The sequence below is a fragment of the Macaca fascicularis genome, chromosome 20 (genome assembly GCF_037993035.2).
Source record: "Macaca fascicularis isolate 582-1 chromosome 20, T2T-MFA8v1.1".
NCBI classification, from domain to species: domain Eukaryota; kingdom Metazoa; phylum Chordata; class Mammalia; order Primates; family Cercopithecidae; genus Macaca; species Macaca fascicularis.
Window position 1 is genome coordinate 80,340,501 of NC_088394.1, and position 22,949 is coordinate 80,363,449.

Here is a 22,949-nt window from a genome sequence, read left to right on the forward strand (position 1 = left end):
TTTTTGCATCAGCGCCTTTGCCTGTCAGGAGGGAAAATAGCTGGACAAGAGGCAGGAAGATGACTGACTTTAAGTTGTATCCTTTTTTTTCTAAACCAGGTACACAATTTTTTTTTAAGATAGGGTCTTGCTGTGTTGCCCAGGCTGGAGTACAGTGGCACAATCACAGCTCATAGCAGCCTCAACCTCCCAGGCTTAAATGATCCTCACACCTCAGCCTCCCAAGTAGCTGGGATCACAGGCATGTGTCACCATGCCTACTTAATTTTTGTATTTTTTTGTAGAGACAGGTTTTTGCCATGTTGCCCAGGCTGGTCTTGAACTCCTGGGCTCAAGTTATCTGCCTGCTCCAGCCTCCCAAAGTGCTGGGATTACAGGCGTGAGCCACCATACCCAGCTTTTTTTTTTTTTTTTTCTTTTTTTAAACGGAGTTTCACTCTTGTTGCCCAGGCTAGAGTGCAATGGCACGATCTCGACTCACCGCAGCCTCCGCCTCCCTGGTTCAAACAATTCTACTGCCTCAGCCTCCTGAGTAGCTGAGATTACAGGCATGCACCACCATGCCCAGTTAATTTTGTATTTTTAGTAGAGATGGGGTTTCTCCATGTTGGTCAGGCTGGTGTCGAACTTCTGACCTCAGGTGATCCACCTGCCTCAGCCTCCCAAAGTGCTGGGATTACAGGCGTGAGCCACCATGACCAGCCCCAGCATTTTTAATTAAAAAATATGGTGGGGAAAAAATAATAGCTTACAAATGTGGCAATCATTTATAGTAGTTTGCAATGTGGACATTTTTTTTTTTTAACCTCTTCCTTCTAGCACTTTCTAGGGCCCTGATAAGTCATTTGTAGGGAGACTTCTAGTCCTTAGAACCTGAATTCTCATTCTGGTTTCCCAAAAGAACAAACTATTCATTTGTACAAACTAGGATTAAAAGTTTCTCAGAGCCAGGTAAGGCATTGTCAGGTCCACTGGCCCCAGCCCTGCACATACCCTAAAAAGATTGAGTGCCCAGAGGCAGAACCATGCACCAAGAGAAGCCCATGGAGAGAGCTGCATCCCCCGGCTCCCAAGCCCGGGCCAGTGCCCTTTCTCTAAGTGCACCACCTAGAGGCAGGTCCACTTGTGATCTGCACTCTCCTTAGAACAAGCTCAGGGTAGAAAGCATGTGGACTAAGTCCTAACCTTTGCGGCAGCCTAGGCAGAAGCAGCAATGAAGGATCGTCAAGGCACAGACACTGACGGACCTTTATTTTAATTTTTTTTTAACTGAGGCATCATGGCAGTTTAATAGTGAGGTATTTAGTTGCATTTTTATAAAAAACATTCCAAAACAAAGTGATAACAGGGAGCTAAATTCCTTGGACTCATGGTAGAGATGTTTGAGCATCCTAATATTCTATATCTGCCAACATGTCAGTTCGGAAGATTACAATGTTCCCCACAAGCCATTAAAAAGTGGCCAAAGAAAATCAGTCATGACTAAGTCCTTGTCTGCATCACGCTCCTGCTCCTCGACACACTGTCTGAGCGTGCACTTTTCTTTTGAAGGCTAATTTACAAGGCATTCTGCCTGAGTCGGGGTATTGCTAAGTGGAAGGTTCGATGAACCTCCTAGTAGAAAATGCAGGGCCTGCAAAATGCAAACAGCTCGATTTACTATGGCTTATAATCAAGGCAAACTGTATAATAAGAGGTTGTATTTTCATCAGATCTGCAACAGGTCAAAGCTTACAGCAAAAGACAAAAGGCAGAGGTATGTATCTTAGAGACAAGCTCACAGTGCCTTTAAAGTGGAGAATTCTCGTAGCCAACTGGTGACTCACCGTGTGTTGTTATCCAGACGTGGGCAGATGGCAGCTCTGCTGACCCAACAACCCAGCTACATGATATTCAGCATTTCGGGATCCACGGACCTTGTTTAAAGCGAGTTTACACTGCTGAATTTTCCATCATCCCCCTCACGAGCAGCCCTGGGCAAATGGCTGTACCAACAACTGTGACTCAGGCGCCAGTCCCCAGAGGTCTAGAACCCAGGCCAGCACCGAGGCCTAGACAGCTGGGACTCAGGCGCCGGTCCCCAGAGGTCTAGAACCCAGGCCAGCACGGAGGCCTAGACAGCTGGGACTCAGGCGCCGGTCCCCGGAGGTCTAGAACCCAGGCCAGCACCAAGGCCTAGACAGCTGGGACTCAGGCACCGGTCCCCAGAGGTCTAGAACCCAGGCCAGCACCGAGGCCTAGACAGCTGGGACTCAGGCGCCGGTCCCCGGAGAGCTAGAACCCAGGCCAGCACCAAGGCTGTTCCCAGAAAGCGTTGAGATTTTCATCCAGATGCCTCTGTCCCTTACCCATCAGAACAGACCATCAGGTCCCACCTTCTAACAGGATGGCCTGAGTGAGGCCATGTGAACCTCAGCGGGAGGAAGCCCCTCCTCAATAGAGAAGTTGCACCCCCAACAAACACTAATGCCAGCGGAATTCCCTAATGCCAGCCGGGGTCTGAAAGGTCTCAGCTGCTTAGGATTTCATTGGTAAAAAAGAACAAAGTATAAGATTGAGTTACTAATTTGACATTTAAGATTTCTCGGAGAGATCCTGAGAGTGACCCTGTAGGGCAAAAAATAAAATTTAAAAAAACATCTATTTCTGGGAGATCCACCCATCAGTCAGGACATGGCTTCAGAGGGCGTCTTGTTGGCACATCTGGGACTACCTGGCTGTGACCCGTGTGGCACTCTATTACAGTTAAACCATGGGGGAGGGAAGAGGGGCTGCAGGCGGTGCCCTCTCTACCCAGAGGAATCCAGGAAGGCTCAGGCGGCTCCTCATTCATCGTCTGGGATTTCCCGGAGCCCTTCGCTGTGGCGCGACCGCCCACTGATCTCCAGCAGGGCCTGGGCTTCAGGGTCCGCGTCCAGGATGCTCTTGTTGCTCTTGGCCTTGAGAAGAGAAGAGAAGAAAGGGTGGGTGTGTTCCATGATGGCCCAACAACAGGCAGCGGCTTCCTGCTAGTTTTCCAGCCTTCTCGGGTGGAATCGGCTCTGGTTCCCCCTAAGGCCCCTCCCACTCTGGGATTCAAGGCTGGGTGGGTAGGAGGTATTACAGGAGGTTCAGGGGCCAATAGCAAATCAGGTGCAGAACCAGGGAAGGAGAAGGAACCCCAGACCTTCCTCTCGCAGGTGGGCAGAGAGAATGAGGGGCCACGACCCGCCCCCCCCCACCACCCCGCCCGCTTCCCAGGGCTGCTCTACTAAACCGCCCACAAATCCCAGACAAGACTTCCAGCCATGCATCTCCTGGCATCCAAGCCAGCATCAGCTGCCAGGATCAAATTTGCGATAAACTATCTGCAGACAGAAGAGTAAAGGGGGTAATGGTAAGAAAATGGAGAAAGGCCCCCAAGGCTCAAGAGGCCATCCTGGGAGGCAGAGGATGGCTCCACTCACCAACTGCTCCTCTGAAGGGTCTCCAACCGCCCACACCTCCATCTTATCAAACTGGAAGTTCTCCTGGGCTGACAGCTGCGGGCTGTTGTACGTGGTGCACGTGGGCTTAGCTCTGCTGTGTCCTTTCCCAAAATCAACATCCACCCAAAGCCCAAAGTAATTGTGCTGCCCTCCCATCCCCTGCAAAGGAAGCCAGGACAGAGAACAGCATCAGCAACTCCTCAGGACCTGCGGACATCAAATACCACGAGCCAGCCTCTCACCTTAAGTACCAGCCTGAGACAGGGCGGGTGAGTGTGAATGCCATCATCTATGTTTTCCTTAACTGCGAAATATATCAATTGCTGCCATTTAAGCATCCCATGCCAAGTGACTAGAACAGTCATCTATGTCTCCAGACACCCACCCACGGCTCTTTCTCAGGAGGATTTGCTTGCTGAAAGCACAAGTGACGTCAGAGAATTAAAAATGTTAAATATATACATAGAAAGAGAGCTCCAGGGCCCAGGGTCCCACCCAGTTAAGATAAGGGGAGAAGGGAACACAGAAGCTGATACTGCAAACCCCCCATGTTGGGGCACCAGTGCCCCCGCTTCCGGGCAGCGATCCTCACCCTAAGACAGACTGGGAAACTCAGCTCCGAGTGTGTGGCTAACACGATGCAGAGGCAGAGGCGGACGCGAACCCCTGTGCCTTCCACCCCTAGTCACATGGCTGGGGTCTGAGCTGTTCAACCTCGCCCTGCCGAGAACCTCCTCTGGTCCCTGGTAGGCCTGGAACACCTGGCACGCCCTAGTTCTGACCTTGGGCAACAAGAGACCCGATCACACTGTCCAGAGTTGACACTCGGAGCCGCTCTGTCCCTCAGGGCCAATGACGAGCGATGACCGGGGCCTGCCAGGTGCTCCCTGTGAGGCTGGCACCCTCTCTCCTGCCGCCACCAGATCGCCCCTTCCAGAAGATGCCAGGTGTTCTAGGTGGCCCAGCCACGCCCCTCCCTCTCTCTAGGGCATCAGTGTGGTAAGCCTGGGAAGGACACTGGCCCCTCTAGCGGACCAGCCTTCTCTGCCCTCAGCTCTGCAGACACAGGACTGGGTTGTCCCAGTAAGAGCTTTCTGCCAAGTAGCAGAGGAAAGAAATTGGCAGGGGAGCTGGCAGGAGTAAGCTGGGCTTTGGCGTAGATGCTGCCCCAGCTCCTGCCCTCGGGACCCATGCCCACCTGCTCCCTGTACCTGGCCTAGGCCTCCCCTACTTCCCTGTGCTTCCTGTGCCACGTCACCAAGCTGAAGCGAGGGCTGGACAGGAGCCATGGTCACCCCAACTGGGGCCCCACGTGCTGTCTCATGAGCTGCCGGCCGTCCATTCCCCTCAGTCCAGCACTGCCAGGTATGAGGCAGGCCAGTGACGTGCAGGGACGGGTCTGGCGCTAACACTACCCCTAGCCTCAAAGGCCACAAACCAATCATCTGAGGGCCAGAAAAAGGGGCCAAGTGCGCCATCTGCACACAAACCACAGAGAAGCCCCAGCAGAGGCCACATCCTTCTCTAAGGGAAATCCTGGCCCAGCTGTCACTACCCCCAGCACCGGCCCTGGAGGCAGAAGGAACTGGACATGGCGTGTGTGAGGAGATGAATGCCACGCGCCATGCCCTGATCTGTGGAGCTGAGCCTCGGGGTTGATGCCTTCACGGGGGGACATCACCAAGGCGAGACCCTCACGCTCCGCCCAGGCTCACCAGTCCATTCGGGATCGTCTGCTGTCCGTGGTTCAGGTACATGTAGTGGTCATTGTAGCCTGTGTGTGTGTATACGGCCATGCTGGGACAGATGGAGAACAGGAAGCATCTGTCATCCCCTGAAAGCGGCCAGAGAACAAAACAAACAGGGTCAGTGTCTGAGCCAGTCCCAGAGGACCAGAAATGCCAGTAAGCTGTGGCTCAGGAAGCAGCACGGCCAAGACCCCTCACCCATAACCAGGTGTCGGCAGACCGGGGGTTGGGACAAGCTGCTGGGGACCCAGGTGGATGAGCTGGGGATGCAGGGATTAGAGGGACACCTAATAAGGAATGGGACATCTTTTAGCTCTGGCCGGGGGAGCAGAGATCACAACTCTGCCCACTGTCTGGAGTCGGTCCAGGCTGGCCACGCACATGCAAGCCAGAAACAACAGGCTTCCTTTAGCTTATAAGCAAGGAGAAGGCGGTCAGTCCGCAGAGACCAAGGCCTCCAGCACAGCCTACCCAAGCAGGCAAGTGATGCTGCATGGTGCTGAGCCTGGCCTGAAAGAACATACCATGCAGAGAGAGAAAACCTGCGGGTGCAGAGCTGCCCCCAGGGGCACAGCCTGGGAAAGGTGGTCATCCACCCTCGCCCACAGGCATGGGGTGGGCACACAGGCCATTAGAAGAAAGGAACCAGTCAAAACTCTGGAAACTACGGGTCCCCAGTCTCAGAGACTCCTTCCCTCCATAAGCACCTCAGCACTGGGGAGAGGGCCGTAGGCCAGGCCTCATCCTCAGAGCTCCCAGCGAGGGGCGCTTCCCACCATGTTCTGAGGACTTGGCCGAAAGGGCTGCCCGCCTGGATACCAGCATACACAAGTGTCACAACAAGCCGGAAGGCTGCTCATAGGAATTTGGGGTTGGGCTAGTCATCGGGGGGAAAGAAGTCACAGGAAGAAAATTGGGGACACCATGGTAGAATGTAGATAAGAAGGAGGCACCAAGACCAGGAGGCTGGAAGAGGATGATGGCCCTGAGCAAGCAAACAGGGCCCAGTCTGTAGTGTGGGCTGACACCACCCATGGCCTCCAATCTAGAAAGATCCCCGGAGGGCCTCTGTCATCCTGGAGGCTTCTGGGAGGCAGCTTCCAAGGTCAAGAGGGAGGCCCTGAAACAGAGCCCCCCATGGAGAAGGGCTCCCATGAGGACAAGGTGTGGGACAGGTAGGCAACAGTGGGGCTTGAGAGCGTCGGGCGGAGGAAGGAAGGTAGCTAGGCTAGAAAGTTCCACCGGAACCAGCTAAGAGAAGGACTTTACTCTGGGCTACAGACTGAGGCTTGCTTCACTGGGGTTTCAGCAGCCTCAGAGGCTTGAGGGCAGGTTTAGACGCCGCCATGAACAGCTCAGTCACACCCGACTGTATTGGCCCCACCCGACCCTCCCGCGCTGGACTTCAGGTACGCGGCCGTTTGCTTTGCAATCCTGAGCCTGTCGTACTGCGGAGCAAGGTGGCGGGGCCACGGAGCTCAGGCTTTGGCTGCGTGGGCCCAGATGCCAGTCCACCCCCAAGGGCCGTTCTCCATGGGGAAGGCCAGGTGGGGGAAGTATCACTTCCCAGGATACAGGGCAAGGACCTGAGGAGTTATGATTACCTGAAAAAAAAAAGTCATGCCAACAGCAAGGGCTCCTTATCTCATTCTCATAAAACAATACTCAAGCATGCCGCCACCACCTGGCGCCCGACCGCTGAGGAGCTGCCTGCCCACGCAGCATGGTTTCATGTACTTCTGAGGAACTGAGGGCCCAGAAAATTAATCAGTCACCTTGCCCAGGGACAGAGCTGGGACTCAAAATCCTGTGTTCAATCCAAAGCCTTGGGCCTTTTCAACTACTGCACAGAAAACACAAGCAAAAGAGGCTCTAAGTATAATCAATTCTTCTTTCCTCAAATAAAACTAAGAAAACAGTCCTTTAAAAAGGTTGACCAGGCCGGGCGCGGTGGCTCAAGCCTGTAATCCCAGCACTTTGGGAGGCCGAGACGGGCGGATCACGAGGTCAGGAGATCGAGACCATCCTGGCTAATATGGTGAAACCCCGTCTCTACTAAAAAATACAAAAAACTAGCCGGGCGAAGTGGCGGGTGCCTGTAGTCCCAGCTACTCGGGAGGCTGAGGCAGGAGAATGGCGTGAACCCGAGAGGAGGAGCTTGCAGTGAGCTGAGATCCGGCCACTGCACTCCAGCCTGGGTGACAGAGCGAGACTCCATCTCAAAAAAAAAAAAAAAGGTTGACCAAGCCACATAGCCCCACAGTGAAAGATCCTCCATACTCAAGGAGGGGGCCACCTTCCTCAGCATTTGCCTTCATTGTTTGCCCCACAGCTATCAGTCTCAGATATTAGAGGTCATTATCTCCAGGACAAGCGGACAGCACGCTCTCTGAACTTGACCCAAAGTCCATGGATTTGTACCATACATGGTGTGAGGCTGCCCTCTGCTGTTATTTCCTGAGTATGGACACGTACTGCAACAGAATGAACTCGGGTTTGAAAACTTGGCCACTGCATTTTTCACGCATGCTTCAGGAAGATTAAGTCTGCTTGTTAATAAAACATGAAGAGCCGGCAGAGTCCATCTGAAATTAACATTAAGGGCTCTGGAGGTAGCAGCAGCTTTAACCTGATCATGATGCTCAGGGTCTTTTCACATCCTCAAGCCAAGCCTTCAGCTGTGTAGTGAGAGGCAGAGCAATGTGTAACTTCCCCAGAGCCTGAGGCTGGGCTGGTGCCCCATGCCTGTGACACGGAGGCAGGGAAAGGCAGGTGGTGCAGAAGACAGTGGCCATGGCAAGGCTGAGGCTGCTGTCTCTAGAAAGGCCCACCAGCAGGGCTGGCACCTGGAAACTTTGATTTGGGGAGAATTCCTACCATTCCCAGAACTAAGATAAAGATCTAGAACATCCTGAAACCTAGATATAAATCAAACCCTAGAAACAATGCGATCTAGGAGATAGAGGTGCCCAACCCTCAACCTGGGACCCCTGCTACCTGTCCCAGCCAGATGCCACCTAGCCTCTGCTGAAAGTTCTCCTGCAGGGGCAACTCCACCCAGACACAGTTCCCGGCCTCCAGACCCTCTGCGTGGTGGAGAGGTGACCATTCCAGAGGTGCGGGGTGAGATACAGGACATACGGGGGAGTGACGAAGGCAAACCCTGGGGATGGTGGCCCACTCTCGAGTACAGAGGACAGCCCACTGATGGGCGATGCGTCTGTCAACGTTTCAAAAACCTATTTATTTATTTATTTATTTATTTATTTATTTATTTATTTATAGATGGAGTCTCACCCTGTCGAGTGCAGTGGTGTGATCTCGGCTCACTGCAACTCTGCCTCCCAAGTTCAAGTGATTCTCAAGCCTCAGCCTCCCGTGTAGCTGGGATTACAGGCATGCACCACCATGCCAATTTTTGTACTTTTAGTAGAGACGTGGTTTCACCACGTTGGCCGGGCTGGTCTCGAATGCCTAACCTCAAGTGGCCCACCTGCCTCAGACTCCCAAAGTGCTATGATTACAGGCTTGAGCCACTGCGCCTGGCCTTATTATTTTATTTTTTTAAAGAGAGAGACGAGGTCTCACTATGTTGCCCATGCTGGTCTCAAACTCCTGGGCTCAAGTGATCCTCCCACCTCAGCCTCCCAAAATGCTGGGATTCCAGGTGTGAGCCACTGCGCCTGGCCTGTGTTTTAAATAATTTTAAAGGACCATTTTCATCAGAATATTCTTCCTTAAGGGAAAGAGGAGAATTTACTTAGAGCCTTTCATCCAGTACATTCAAGGTCATGCAGAAAGCTTCCAAATTCCAACAAGCAAACACACATGGTGGGGGGGGGCAGGGGCAGGAAGGCCCAGGGAAGGAAAACATCCGATCTGAACCAATCAGCATCTCCTGGTCCCCTCTGAGGGATCTGTGGCTTGACTTCTCCCATGCCCTGTAGAGCCAGCACTGTATAATAACCGGGCCTGTGTCCTCACCTGAAAACTGGGGGTCACACAGTCTGTCCTGAAGAACTATGATGTGATAAACACCACTGAGTAGCATCACATTTTCCTATTGCCCCAACTGCGTCTAGAGAAACACTTGGAGAAGATGGGAGAGCCGAATTTAGCACTCCCGCCCTCTCCCTTTCTCCAGAGTTCTTTGCCTGGGCTGTGCCACTCCTCGAGGTTCAGGTTACCAAGTCTTACCTTGAAACTGAGGCTTCACCTCCCAGGAGCAAGAGGCAAACCCACCAAACACATGCTTGTCACGGTCCTCAAGGACAGCTACACAGGGCCCCCGGTGAGTGATGTGGCCGCAGAGCTGGGAGAAGCTGTGTCCGTGGAGCTCAGATGAAAAAAGCAGGCGCCAGCAGTGCCGCTGCTCCCGAGGCAGGTGGGCGTTGATGTATATGACAGAGAGAATGTCCAGGATGCTCTCAAAACCCCTGCCCTGGTCCACTTGACGCTCGGGGACCAGGGTAGTCAGATCCAGGGATGAGCACAGGACGAGAAAGCCCTTGTGAATGACCACACTCAGGAATATGGCCACATGGGGGACCCTGAACACCCAGTCCTCCATCACGGCTCGGTCACAGTCACAGTCCAGCCACTGGGGCCCCAGAAACCTCTTGCCATCTAGGGGAAGGGGACAGTGAGCATTAGCGGGGCTGTTATGTCACCGTATAGCTACTATCTAAACCCACACTGAGTACGGGAGCCATGAGCCACGTAGCAATTACTGAGCACACAAAACAGGGCTCATGTGAACTGAGAGGTGCCGGAAGTGTAAAAGGCACACCTGATTTCAAATACTTGGTATGAAAAAAATGTAAATTATCTCAATTTTTAAATATTCATTACATTTCAAAATTGTATTTCGGACATAATTATTAGAATCAGTTTCCCCTGTTTCTCTTTACCCTTTTAACACGGTCCCTAGAAAAGTGAAAATTTCACATGGGGCTTGCTTTGTCTGTTGGCCAACACTGATCTCAACAATCCGACTTCAACATTTTTCTCTCCTCTCCAAGCAGCATTTCAGAGCCCGTCGAGATGGTGGTGCCCTGGCAATGGGGCTGGAATAGATGCCTGAGCTACACCTGGAGCCACTCATCAGAGGGCGTCTGTCCTGCCAAGGTCACTGGAAGGGCATTGTTGCCAGCCAGTCAAGGGGCTGGTAGGGCACTTCCTGGGACTCCTGTAGTTTATCTGGGAAGAGCGGGTTTCATTCACCACTAATCAGGCTTAATCATACAGCACCTGGAGTCCTATTTTCCATCCCTCACCCACTAAGAGTGGAGGTGACAGGGTAAGAGCGTGGGAGCACACACCTGGGACTCCAAAGCTGGTTTCAAACTCAAGCTGAGGAACAGCATGACCATGCCAAGATCTGCACCTCTGTGCCTCAGTTTCCTTAGGTGGAAAATGGAGGTAACGCCAGAACCTGCCCTGCTTGGTTATTACAAGGACCAGAGGAGCTTTTACATTTTAAGCTCTTGCTGACACAAAGGCTCCATTTACAGCGATTATAATTTCCAGCCTAGTGAAAATTTGAATCTAAGCTGAAATAACATTTTGTCTCAGGCCCATTTTATTAAGCAGAAAATGTAAAACTACTTCCCAACTTCTGATATTTCGAAATTCCTATCGTTTCCATTTATTTTTCAAACAGTTTCATTTCTCATTACCTATATATTACTTGAAACCTTAAGGATAATTTTAATCGTCTGAATTAACTTTCTCTACTTCAATGACAAACGCTAATTTTTATTTTCATGATTCTTTTAAAATATACTAATTCTAGAGGGGTGCAGTGGTTCATGCCTGTAATTCCAGCACTTTGGGAGGCTGAGGTGGGTGGATCACCTAAGGTCAGGAGTTCAAGACCAGCCTGACCAACATGGTGAAACCCCCGTCTCTACTAAAATACAAAAAAAAAATAAACTTAGTCGGGCGTAGTGGCGGGCGCCTGTAATCTCAGCTGCTTGAGAGGCTGAGGCAGGAGAATCGCTTGAAACTAGGAAGCAGAGGTTGCAGTGAGCCAAGATCGCTCCACTGGACTCCAGCCTGGGCAACAAGAGTGAGACTCCGTCTCAAAAAAAAAAAAAGAAAAACTACTAATTGTAGACAGATGAACAGTTTATCCATAAGACAAATTACTGATACTTTTAAAATTCTTTCCAAGTTCCACATACCTCTTCTGAATTAATTTCTGAAATATAACCTATTTTCAAGCTGTACTTTAAAATCTCGCTTTAAAACAAAAGAGCAACATATTTATAAAGCAAGTCTGCTTTGCAATGTGATTTGCCACAAGGTTTTTTTTAATCCCAAGTAAATATAAATATATACTCCTTCTCACCCAACAGCAGAATACACATTCTTCTCACATGTGCTTTAACCACTACCCTGAAGTGATCATATAATAGGCCATAAATGATGTATCAACAAATTTTAAAGGATTGAAATCATACAAAGTATGTTCTCTAAACATAATGAAATGAAATTAAAACTCAATACTAGAGGGCAATTTGAGGCATTCATAGGCATGGAGAAATTAAACAACATACTTTTACATAGTCAATAGGCCAAAGGGAAAAATCCTAAGGGACATTAGAAAATATTGAGATCAACGAAAATAAAAACATAACCTATCAAAACTGATGGCATGCAGCTAAGGCGCTGCTGAAAGGGAAATTTGCAACTGTAAATGCTGATATGAAAAAGAAGATCTCAAATCAATAACCTAATATTCTACCTTAAGAAACTAGAAAGAGAAGACCAAACAAATTTAAAGCAAACAAAAGGAAGAAAATAAAAGCTTGGGGAAAATAAAGCAGAAACTAGAAAGACAACAGAAAATTAATGAAACTAAAAGCTGGTTCTTCAAAAAGAACCAACAAAAATGTGAAAAACCTTTAGCTAGACTGACTAAGGACAAACGGACAAGACACAAATGCTTCATATCAGTAATGGAAGTGGGGACATCACTGTTGCTTTTGGGAAAATAAGGAGGATTATTTAAAAATATGCCAACAAACTAGAAACCTAGGGGAAGGTTCGAGGGCTCACGCTTTCTGGTTTCAAAGCTTTACTACACAGCTACAGTCATGGAGACAGCGGGTACCGCTCTACAGCAAAAGACCTAAATCACCGAGTCCACGCACACTTGCCTTGCAGCTTCATCTCAGAGAGCAGCTGAGCAGCCAGCACCTGCACCCGGGGGGCGGGCCCTGGGGCTTCCTTCCCAGTCCAGCCTCTCAGCTCCTGTCGGTGGCTTAGCACGTGCACCACAGAACCAACCAGATCCTCTGTAAACTTTAAGATCACAATTTTACCATTAAAAACAGTTCCACCGTAACCTGAGACCTCCGTCATGTCCACATGGAGAATGGCAATTTTCTTTAATGCCAACTATGATGGGCCATAATGTGTGGAAAGGTCATGCTATGTATGTAGTTACTCATTTTTCTAATGATACACTTGGCTGGCCTAGAAGTTTTCCCAAAGCCTTCGTCCAGGACTTCTGACCTCGGCCCAACAGTATTGGGGTTTAGGGCTCCCCGAGGATGGACAGCTCCACAATGCCGACTGTCTTCATTGCTCAAACCAACAGGATGATTTGCTGAGGCCCAGGAGCTCCCCGCTCCAGAAAATCCCTGATCTCCCCAGATTTGGTTGAGATCTAAGGTTTATTGTGCTGAGTTTTACTTGCTTCCAGAAAGGAAGGCAAGTCTTCCTGTTTCCGCAGCGACAGAGGGCAGGCAACTACCTTCCGGAGTTGCTGCTCGCTTCCAACAGAGAAGGCGAGTTTCAGGTTTTCCTGCTTCTAAGATGGCAGAGGGCAGTCTGCAGCCTGGGCCCCATCCCTAGGAAAGTAGCTGAATTGGGGTTTTGTCTTAAACATTCTCCTGACGACTAAAACTTAAGATTAACAACCAACTGGTCTTCATTTCTCCTTACCATGAGCGCACTCAGTAATTGTAGAAAGCGTGTGAGCGCGTGTTTGTTTTGCTGAATTGTTTTTATTTATGGTTTCTGTTTTGTTGTTTCAGTCTGTTTCCCATTTGGTTTGATCAACTCTACCTGACTTGGTCAAATCCAAATTATGGGGAAACAAGGTCTCTGAACTGGCTAAATTCCCACAGCTGGGGAAAAAAAGAAGAAAAGAACAAGGCCACCAAAAGGAAAAAAAGATTTTGACTGCCTGAGGGGCTTTATTTCCATAACCTTTGCCAGCCAGGCCCAAACTGAAAGACCCAGGGCAGCCGCCCCGCACTCTCGCTCAGTAGCTAAGTTTCTGTCTTTTTTTTTTTTTTTTTTTAACCTCAACAGCCTGACTTTGGTTCCTACATCAAATCCTTTCTGGTTTGATATGTGTGTTACTTTTGACATAGCAGTCATTTTTGTCCCAGGTAAAACATGGTAGTAAGAGATTTAAAATGATTTTTAAAAAGAGCTCAATGGTTAAAGTCAGCTTAATTAAAAGCTAATATCCAAGATATATGTGTGTGTGTGTGTTTGTGTGTGTGTGTGTTTATATTTAAAGGGACAAAATGCTTTTTTGTCTCTCCTAGGGTCTTGTTTTTTGAGGAAAAAAAGATTTCTTTCCCTCAGTCGACTGAATTGTCTTCTCCATTTGCTTCCGCACATGTCTGCTTCCTCTTGCCACCCCTTGCTGTATGAAGGACCTAAAATAACGTCTAACAGTCTGGGATTCCTTAAAGAAAACAGAGAAGGTGCCACACTCGTTTCTGAGAGAAATGTGAGTTTCTTTATTGAACCCCAAAGGTATAAACAGACCAGTTCCTCTCAGCTCTTAAGCTCCTTGCTTTTCTACTGTGTTACCTGATTTTCTTTTGTCTAAAAAAGTTATTACTACACAGCTACTCTTTAATGAAACCAAAAGCTGGTTCATTGAAAAGATCAACAAAAATCTGAAGAACCTTTAGCTAGACTAACAGAAAAAAGGGAAACAGCTCAAATTACTCAAATCGAAATGGAAGTGGGGGCCGGGCGCGGTGGCGCACGCCTGTCATCCCTCCATTTTGGGAGGCCAAGGCGAGCAGATCACTTGAGGTCAGGAGTTCGAGACCAGCCTGCCCAACGTGGTGAAACCCTGTCTCTACTAAAAATATAAAAATTAACTTGGGGAGGCCAAGGAGGGTGGATCACTTCAGGTCAGGAGGTCGTGACCAGCCTGGCCAACATAATGAGACCCCATATCTACTAAAAATGCAAAAAGTAGCCAGGCATGGTAGCACACACCTGTAATCCCACCTACGTGGGATGCTGAGGCAGGAGAATCACTTGAGCCTGGGAGGTGGAGGTTGCAGTGAGCCGAGATCGTGCCACTACATTCCAGCCTGGGCAACAGAGCGAGACCCTGTCTTAAAAAAAATAAAATAGGTCCGGGCACGGTGGCTCACACCTGGTATCCCAGCACTTTGGGAGGCCGAGGCAGGTGGATCGCCTGAGGTTGGGAGTTCAAGACCAGCCTGACCAACATGCAGAAACCCCATTTCTACTAAAAACACAAAATTAGCTGGATGTGGTGGCACATGCCTGTGATCCCAGCTACTTGGGAGGCTGAGGCAGGAGAATCACTTGAACCCAGAAGGCAGAGGTTGCCGTGAGCCAAGATCACACCACTGCACTCCAGCCTGGGCAACAAGAGTGAAACTCCATCTCAAAATAAATAAAATAAAATAAAAATAAGTAATTAAATAAAATATATACAAAAATTAGCCAGGTGTGGTGGTGGGAGCCTATAATCCTAGCTGCTCAGGAGACTAAGGCAGGAGGAATCACTTGAACCTAGAAGGCAGAAGTTGCAGTGAGCCAAGATTGTGCCACTGCACTCCAGTCTGGGTGACAGAGCAAGACTGTGTCTCAAAACACACACAAACACACAGAAAGAAAAAGAAAAGAAATAAAAGTGGGGGCCGGGCACAGTGGCTCACGCCAGTAATCCTAGCACTTCGGGAGGCCAAGGCAGGCGAACTGCCTGAGCTCAGGAGTTTGAAACCAGCCTGGCCAACATGGTGAAACCCCATCTCTACTAAAAACACAAAAATTAGCTGTGCGTGGTGGCACACGCCTGTGGTCGCAGCTACGTGGGAGGCTGAGGAAGGAGAATCTCTTGAACCTGGGAGGCGACAATTACAGTGAGTTCAAATCACACCACTACACTCCAGCCTGGGCAACAGAGCAAGACCCCGTCACCCAGACAACAACAAAAAAAGATGATTTCTGGAAAAAAACTTTTTGTGATCAAATTGGCTGTAATTAAAAGGAAATTATTTATAAGGGTTTCTAGAAATTAGGCTTAGATATTAAAAATACACTATCACACTAAAGAATTTGTTAAAACAAGATTCTTTTAAGATACTGATTAATAAAATCACAAGACGTTTTAATTTTTTTAACCCAAAAGTTGAACTTTTACTGCATCTTGCCGTTTTCTCTTTGAGAAGACCTGAGATAATAACTCGCTCCTTCAACTTTTTCGTCAGCTCCTGAACTTTTTTCCCCTCAAGTTCTAACTGCTGTTGTGGCCTGATGCCAAAAATGTTTTCCTCTTAAAAATCCAAAAGAAATGTTTTCTTCTAATGTAACATTTTGTGCTCTTGACTTTTTAAAATATGTCTAAATTGTTCTATGAAACTGAAAACCTTTATGACCCAGGACACACTCTTCCTATGTCTGATTAATTCAAGTACCATTTTCATTAGTTTTGCAGGTTACCTAGACTCCCTCCCTATAGGGCAAAGCAATCACACCACGGCAGGTTTTTGTTTTTGTTTTGCGCCTTTAGGTAACTGGTCTAACAAACATTTTTTGTTTGTTTGTTTTTGAGATGGAGTCTCACTCTGTCGCCCAGGCTGGAGTACAGTGGTGCTACCTCAGCTCACTGCAACCTCCGCCTCCCAGGTTCAAACGATTCTCCTGCCTCAGCCTCCTGAGTAGCTGGGACTACAGGCATGTGCCACCACACCCAGCTAATTCTTATAATTTTTAGTAGAGACGGAGTTTCACCATATTGGCCAGGCTGGTCTCAAATTCCTGACCTTGTGATCCGCCCACCTTGGCCTCCCAAAGTGCTGGGATTATAGGCACGAGCCACCACCCCTGGCCAGATTTTATGAGTGTGTATGTGTGTGTCTCTGTGTGTGTGTGTGTGTGTGTGTGTATGTGTGTTTTTGAGACGGAGTCTCGCTCTGTCGCCCGGGCTGGAGTGCGGTGGCGCGATCTCCGCCCACTGCAAGCTCCGCCTCCGGGTTCCCGCCATTCTCCTGCCTCAGTCTCCCGAGTAGCTGGGACTACAGGCGCCCGCCACCACGCCCGGCTAGTTTTTTTTTTTTTTTTGTATTTTTAGTAGAGACGGGGTTTCACCGTGTTAGCCAGGCTGGTCTTGATTTCCTGACCTTGTGATCTGCCCGCCTCGGCCTCCCAAAGTGCTGGGATTACAGGCGTGAGCCACTGCGCCCGGCCCAGATTTTACGTTTTATTGAAATATTTCCCATCCCATTATTAAGTTATTTGCTTAGAAAACAGATTTAAATGGCTGGGCACAGTGGCTCATACCTGTAATCCCAGCACTTTGGGAGGCCGAGGCAGGGGGGTTCACGAGGTCAGGAGATCGAGACCATCCTGGCTAACATGGTGAAACCTCATCTCTAATAAAAGTACAAAAAATTAGCCGGGTGTGGTGGCGGGCACCTGTAGTCCCAGTCACTCGGGAGAATGAGGCGGGAGAATGAGGCAGGAGAATGGCGTGAACCGGGGAGGCGGAGCTTGCAGAGAGCCAAGATGGCACCACCGCACTCCAGCCTGAGCTACGGAGGGAGACTCTGTCTCAGAAAAAAAAGAAAAGAAAATTGATTTAAATTTTTTAAATTAAGGTTAGCATATCCATGTAACATTTTGTATTGCTTTTTAAGTCCTTCTGCTGTTAAGTCACAGGGCTGTGATTCCTAGGGCTAAAAGAAACTTGAATCCTGCTAAATCTTCAACAGCGAAAACAATTAAAGCCTCATCTTCACATCCAGGAAAAGATGACAATCAAACTGTGTTCACGAGACACAGGGCCAGAAATTAAAAATATTTAACCTCTGTACGCCCAGGGACTATTGTGGAAGAGGTGGATGTGTGAGATTGTAAGGGCTGATTTTGAGAGAGAAAATTAGTTCAGAGGTTCTCTGTAAATTAAACATTAATATCAAACAGACACTGATCCGACACCAGCATCTGGGTCCTTGTGTCAGATTAACAAGGTTTACTTGGAGCATAATCCACTTTTTAATTTAAAGAATTATAAAAGGTTATAAAAGGGTTTATACAAATTGTATCTTATGGTCAAAATGATTAAAATTTAATAGATTTGTTTATAAGACTTGACAGAGATTTAAGTGGCCTCGTACTGTCTTTATTAGGGCTTATTGTTTGGGAAATTAAATCTCCTCTCTCAAAAAAAAAAAAAAAAGGTTTTTAGCCTTTTTTTCAAAACCTTTGAGTTAGCACTTTGACTAAATGACTTATTTTACAATGACCTGTGATCTTATTTTGTGATATCAAGTGTTTTATTTTATTTATTTTTTGGAGACAGAGTCTCACTCTGTCACCCAGGCTGGAGTACAGTGGCACAATCTTGGCTCATTGCAACCTCCACCTCTTGAGTTCAAGCAATTCTCCTGCCTCAGCCTCCTGAGTAGCTGGGACTACAGATGCGTGCCACCATGCCCAGCTAATTTTTGTATTTTTAGTAGAGACAGGGTTTCACCATGTTAGCCAGGCTGGTCTTGAACTCTTGACCTCAGATAATCCACCTGCCTCGGCCTCCAAAAGTGCTGGGATTACAGGCATGAGTCACTGCGCCCAGCCTATATCAAGTGTTTTAAACTTCTGATATTTGACAAACTTTCCAGAATCAAATTCAAAATTCAGTCCTTTTGACCTCGATTATTGTTTTGATGTTAGATCCCTTGAGCTCCAAGGGAGACATATTGGGCTTACTTGGTATAATACAATCTTACAGGAAGCACTGTCAAATATGAAACAGTGTTTAATCATCTTTAGACCATATTTATGTAAGTGTGTTATTAGTATATGTTCCAAAATTGTATGAGATTCCTGTGATTCTGATGTGTCTTAGTATATGTTATCAATAGTAATTGCTATTATGTAAAGTTGTTGTGTGCCACAGAAGTACCCAAATTTCCTTGTCAATTGTCTTTAACCATGGCTGTCCTAAGACTTTTGACATCCACAATTGTTGTTTTACTTTGATCCTTTTATAGGGAAGTTTATAATCAGCTATAGAACTCTGAAGAGTACTCTTAAATATCAGTTCTAATAACTTTAGAAATTGTGCTGTTGGAATAGAAAGGAAAACTTCTAGGACTCATAGGAGGCTGATGTATTCCTGAGGATTGCTGATCCAATATCAAGCAAGCAAGAAGTTAATTGCATGGGCTGAACTAACAGAAGACTGAAATAATCTTTTATGACATTTTGTTTACAATATTAGGTGTTTTTTTCAGTCAAGAAAACTTTCTCTTTTAAGCTATTTACAGTTTTTAACAATCAAAGTATACTCTAGTGAACAAAATTTAAAACATAATCCCTTTCTACCTAATTTCTCCAAAATTTGGAAACTATTTGTGAGTATTCTTAATTTATGGCAATATAATTATTTGCATACATTCAATAAGAATCTATTTTCTTTTACAACAGGACATAATTGGAGACACTGGTTATTTCACGAAGGCTTTGACTGGAACAGCATTTTCAGATTACCTTGAGAAAATAAAGCTGACCTATAGAGCTGATAAAAGCCACTGGACAAACTGGCCTCACACTTTGTCCTTTACAGGGTCCTGACCTGTGGTAAGTAAAGGATGTCACTTTCTGACAGACCCAAATACTCCAAGTTTTCTTGGAACCTCAAAGAGAGAGGAATTCACCCAAGTCACATGGGTATCTATAGGTACAGATGCATTATTGGCTAGGCTTGGGGCTTTTAGAAAGGTCTAATCTAAAAAAAAAGAAATAAAAAAATAAAAATGTCTAATCTCAGATTCCTTAAGGAAAAGTTCTAGCAAAGATAATTTAAACAGAGACAGTAAGTGCCTATATGGCAAATCATTACTCTTGCTGTACGTTATGCAAATAATCAAGCTAAGTATAAGACTAAAACTTGTTTTATAAACAAGTTGGTCCTACTATGATTTTGTCTTTAATATACGTGGGGAACTGGAGAAAAATGTTTCAAAATAAACCATAGTACACCTGTTATTAGATTCTAGCCTTGTCCAGTGTTTTTCAATTTTTATTATTTTCTACAATTTGGAACGAATCCTAAAATTTTTTCCTGGCTACAAGTCTTTAAAATAATGTTTCAACCTTTTTCCTTCTTTCTTTTCCCTTTTTCCCCCATTTTTCTGATTTGAAAGATTTTTGAAAGACAAAGGAGGGAAAAAATAAAAGCTCAGGACTCCAATTCACTCTGCCAAAGGGAAAAATTAAGCTAAAAGCTGAGTCATGCAAGAAACTCTCTTTCCTTTTGTTCCTAAGCAGAGAGCTACAGATAAAAGGTTTAAAGTCTCCACAGGTGGCCAGCATGGTGGCGCACACCTGTAATTCCACCACTTTGGGAGGCCGAGGCCGGCAGACCACCTAAGCTCAGGAGTTTGAGACCAACCTGGCCAACATGGTGAAACCTCGTCTCTACTAAAAATGCAAAAATCAGCCAGGCATGGTGGTGTGCGCCTGTAGTCCCAGCTACTAAGGAGGCTGAGGCAGGAGAATCACTTGAACCCGAGAGGCGGAAGTTGCAGTGAGCTGAGATCACACCACTCAACTCCGGCCTGGGTGACAGATCAAGACTCCATTTCAAAAAATAAATAAAATCAAATCTCCACAGGTAGTGACTATGCTCGCCTGATCGTATGTAAAGTGCTGATTTACTGAATGCAAGACAAACACACATTGACTATTCCCCTCACTGCTCCCTTCCTCTTACAAAATGTGGATTCAGTAATGGGACCAGACCCTCCCTCTTTCCCCTACAGCCTGCTTTTCCTCTTTAAGTCCTGAAACCCTCAAAATCATCTTTGGAGAAAGGCACAGGTCTCTCTCCCAGATATGCCCTTAACCTTGGCAAAATACACTTCAATTAATTGAGACCCATCTCAGATACTTTTTAGTTTACTCCCCTGTCTGCCATGTCACTGGCCTCCATCTCCCACCGATGGTCACCAAGACTGCTGAGGAGGCTGCAAAGGGCCTCGCGGCCTCACTACCTTTTGGACTTCTCTGGCCTTCACGGGACCTTCTGTGGCAGAAATCATTTTCATAATCATGAGACTCTTCTCTTCGGAGTTTCCTTTCAACAGGTGGGACATGGATGCTGTGAACTGCTCCTGGGACACATTCTCACTGGGTCCCTTCGCCTTCCCTGTCAGGTCGACCCTCCGCATGCCATCGTACAGCCTGGTGACCATCTCCAGGGGAACAGCTTCCTCGACATGGTTCTGCCGGGGACAAGCAGAGAAAATGGTTAGACAGTGCACGAGTTGAACTTGGTAACTAGGAGTTATTAAATTATTTTAGGCAGATAGAGAGGAAAAGGGATGCTTGGGAAGCTTTCATTTTTTAAAGCATCTCTGAAAAAGTTTCTTGTAAAGCCCCAGCTCTTAGAGCCAGGCCGGCAACCTTTGATATGCAAATGCAGCCATTACAAACTGGGTCCACCCAACATGGTAATTCCCACGGCCTTCCTGCCCTTTCCCCACATGTTCCTGGCAACATGGCCACCTCCACATATCCCCATGTGTGTAGAACATCCAGGGCGTCCTGCATTTACACATTAAAAGGCTAGGGTGGAAGGGCCAGCTTTTTCATGGGCTACGTGAATGACATACCTGGTCAAACCAATCCCCAGACCTATGCAAATCAGACATCACCTCCTCCAGCCTCTGCATATATACCTGGCTGGTGTCCACCGCACTTGAGGACCTCTTCTTTTGGCTCTGGAGCCGCCCCTCCCTCTGTCTCTGTACGGGGGAGCCTCTCCCTTCTGCCTTCTCCTTCCTTCTTGCCTATTAAACTCTCTGCTCCTTAAAGCCACTCCACGTGTGTCCATGTCATTTTATCTAAACTGGCATGAGGACCAAGAACCTTGGTGTTCTTCCACTCACTGGGAGCCGTATCAGTAGTATCACAGGAAAATAGGTAGTGGGCCAAGACCAGCCTTGGCCACTTCACAATGCTGCTGTCAGCTACCAAATACTCCTGCATCACCAGGATGCAGGATGTTCTCTCACCTAAGGGCCTCACACCACCTAAGCGTCCTGGGTGTGGCTCACCTTGGCCATCAGACCCTCCCACAATCTGCTCCCATCCTGCCTCCAAACCCTCCTATCTCGTCATTCCTGCCTCTGGCCACCATCTGAGCTTAACTCTGCTTTGAAAATCATCTTCATTCTAGATTCCAGCAGCTGCTATTTGCATGTTGGAATTTATTAACACGTCTAACATATGTCTGTATACAGCTAATTTGGTCTCTGTATTAGGGGTTTCCAAATATACCAGATTTTACTTCCTGTCCATGTTCCTTGGGCTCAATATGCATTTTTCATTCATTTTTATTTCAATTTTAAATTTAGGGTTTTGGTTTGGTTTTTTTTTGAGACAAGGTCTCCCTCTGTCACCCAGGATGGAGTGTGGTGGCTCAATCACAGCTCACTGGAGCCTCTACCTCCAAGGCTCAATTGATCTACCTACCTCAGCCTCCTGAATGACTGAGACTACAGGCACATGCCACCACGCTCACTAATTTTTGTATTTTTTGTAGAGATGGGGTCTTGCTGTATTGCCCAGGTTGGTCCCAAACTCCTGGGCTCAAGTGATACTCCTGCGTTGGCCTCCCAAAGTGCTGGGATTGCCGGGCGCGGTGGCTCAAGCCTGTAATCCCAGCACTTTGGGAGGCCGAGGCGGGTGGATCACGAGGTCAGGAGATCGAGACTATCCTGGCTAACACGGTGAAACCCTGTCTCTACTAAAAATACAAAAAAATTAGCCGGGCGTGGTAGCGGGCGCCTGTAGTCCCAGCTACTTGGGAGGCTGAGTCGAGAGAATGGCGTGAACCCAGGGGGCGGAGCTTGCAGTGAGCCGAGATCGCGCCACTGCACTCCAGCCTGGGAGACACAGCGAGACTCCGTCTCAAAAAAAAAAAAAAAAAAAGTGCTGGGATTTCAGGCGTGAGCCACCGTACCCAGCAAATTTAATTCTTAATGCCTGGACGATAGTGTTCTAACGAAATATTGTTTTCCTTTTTGGCTCCTGCATCAAATCTGCTTTGGTCCTGGATTTACAACTAAATGGAGAGAGCGAGCAAATCACAAGCCAATCACATCCTGCACAGCAGGGTCTGCGAGCTGGACCCTCCTGTAACAACCAGCTGGGTGGACACTGCTTATTCCAGGATCAATATTCTGCAGCTCTTCGAAGGCAGGCCTCTGCCCTCGCCACTCAAAACAAGCACTCCTATTTCTGTCAGTGTCTGCAAAGTTCTACTGGAAAAGCTACCTCTCATCCTTTCCTCAAGGAAACTTCATTCCATCACCAAGGTCTTCCGATCAACTCTTAACTGTATGTATCTGAACATTAACACCCACTCTACAGTGAAGTCTGAAATGGGCCTGGCTGATTCTGCTTGTTCCCACAGGCCTCCCGGGGCGCT

General features: G+C 47.6%; 1 protein-coding gene across 2 annotated transcripts in view; it reads right to left on the reverse strand.

Moving 5' to 3' along the window:
- Positions 1-1,229: 1,229 nt before the first annotated feature.
- Positions 1,230-22,949, reverse strand: part of MEAK7 (MTOR associated protein, eak-7 homolog) — a 29,885-nt gene continuing 8,165 nt past the window's right edge. For both annotated transcript variants that reach the window (XM_005592675.5, XM_074027688.1), the window contains exons 3-8: positions 20,509-20,739; positions 12,379-12,523; positions 9,413-9,841; positions 5,183-5,301; positions 3,447-3,626; positions 1,230-2,939 (exon numbers count right to left, since the gene is read on the reverse strand). In XM_005592675.5, coding sequence (XP_005592732.3) covers positions 2,826-2,939; positions 3,447-3,626; positions 5,183-5,301; positions 9,413-9,841; positions 12,379-12,523; positions 20,509-20,739 — 1,218 coding nt within the window. In that variant the 3' untranslated portion in view covers positions 1,230-2,825. The remainder of the gene's footprint in view (positions 2,940-3,446; positions 3,627-5,182; positions 5,302-9,412; positions 9,842-12,378; positions 12,524-20,508; positions 20,740-22,949) is intronic.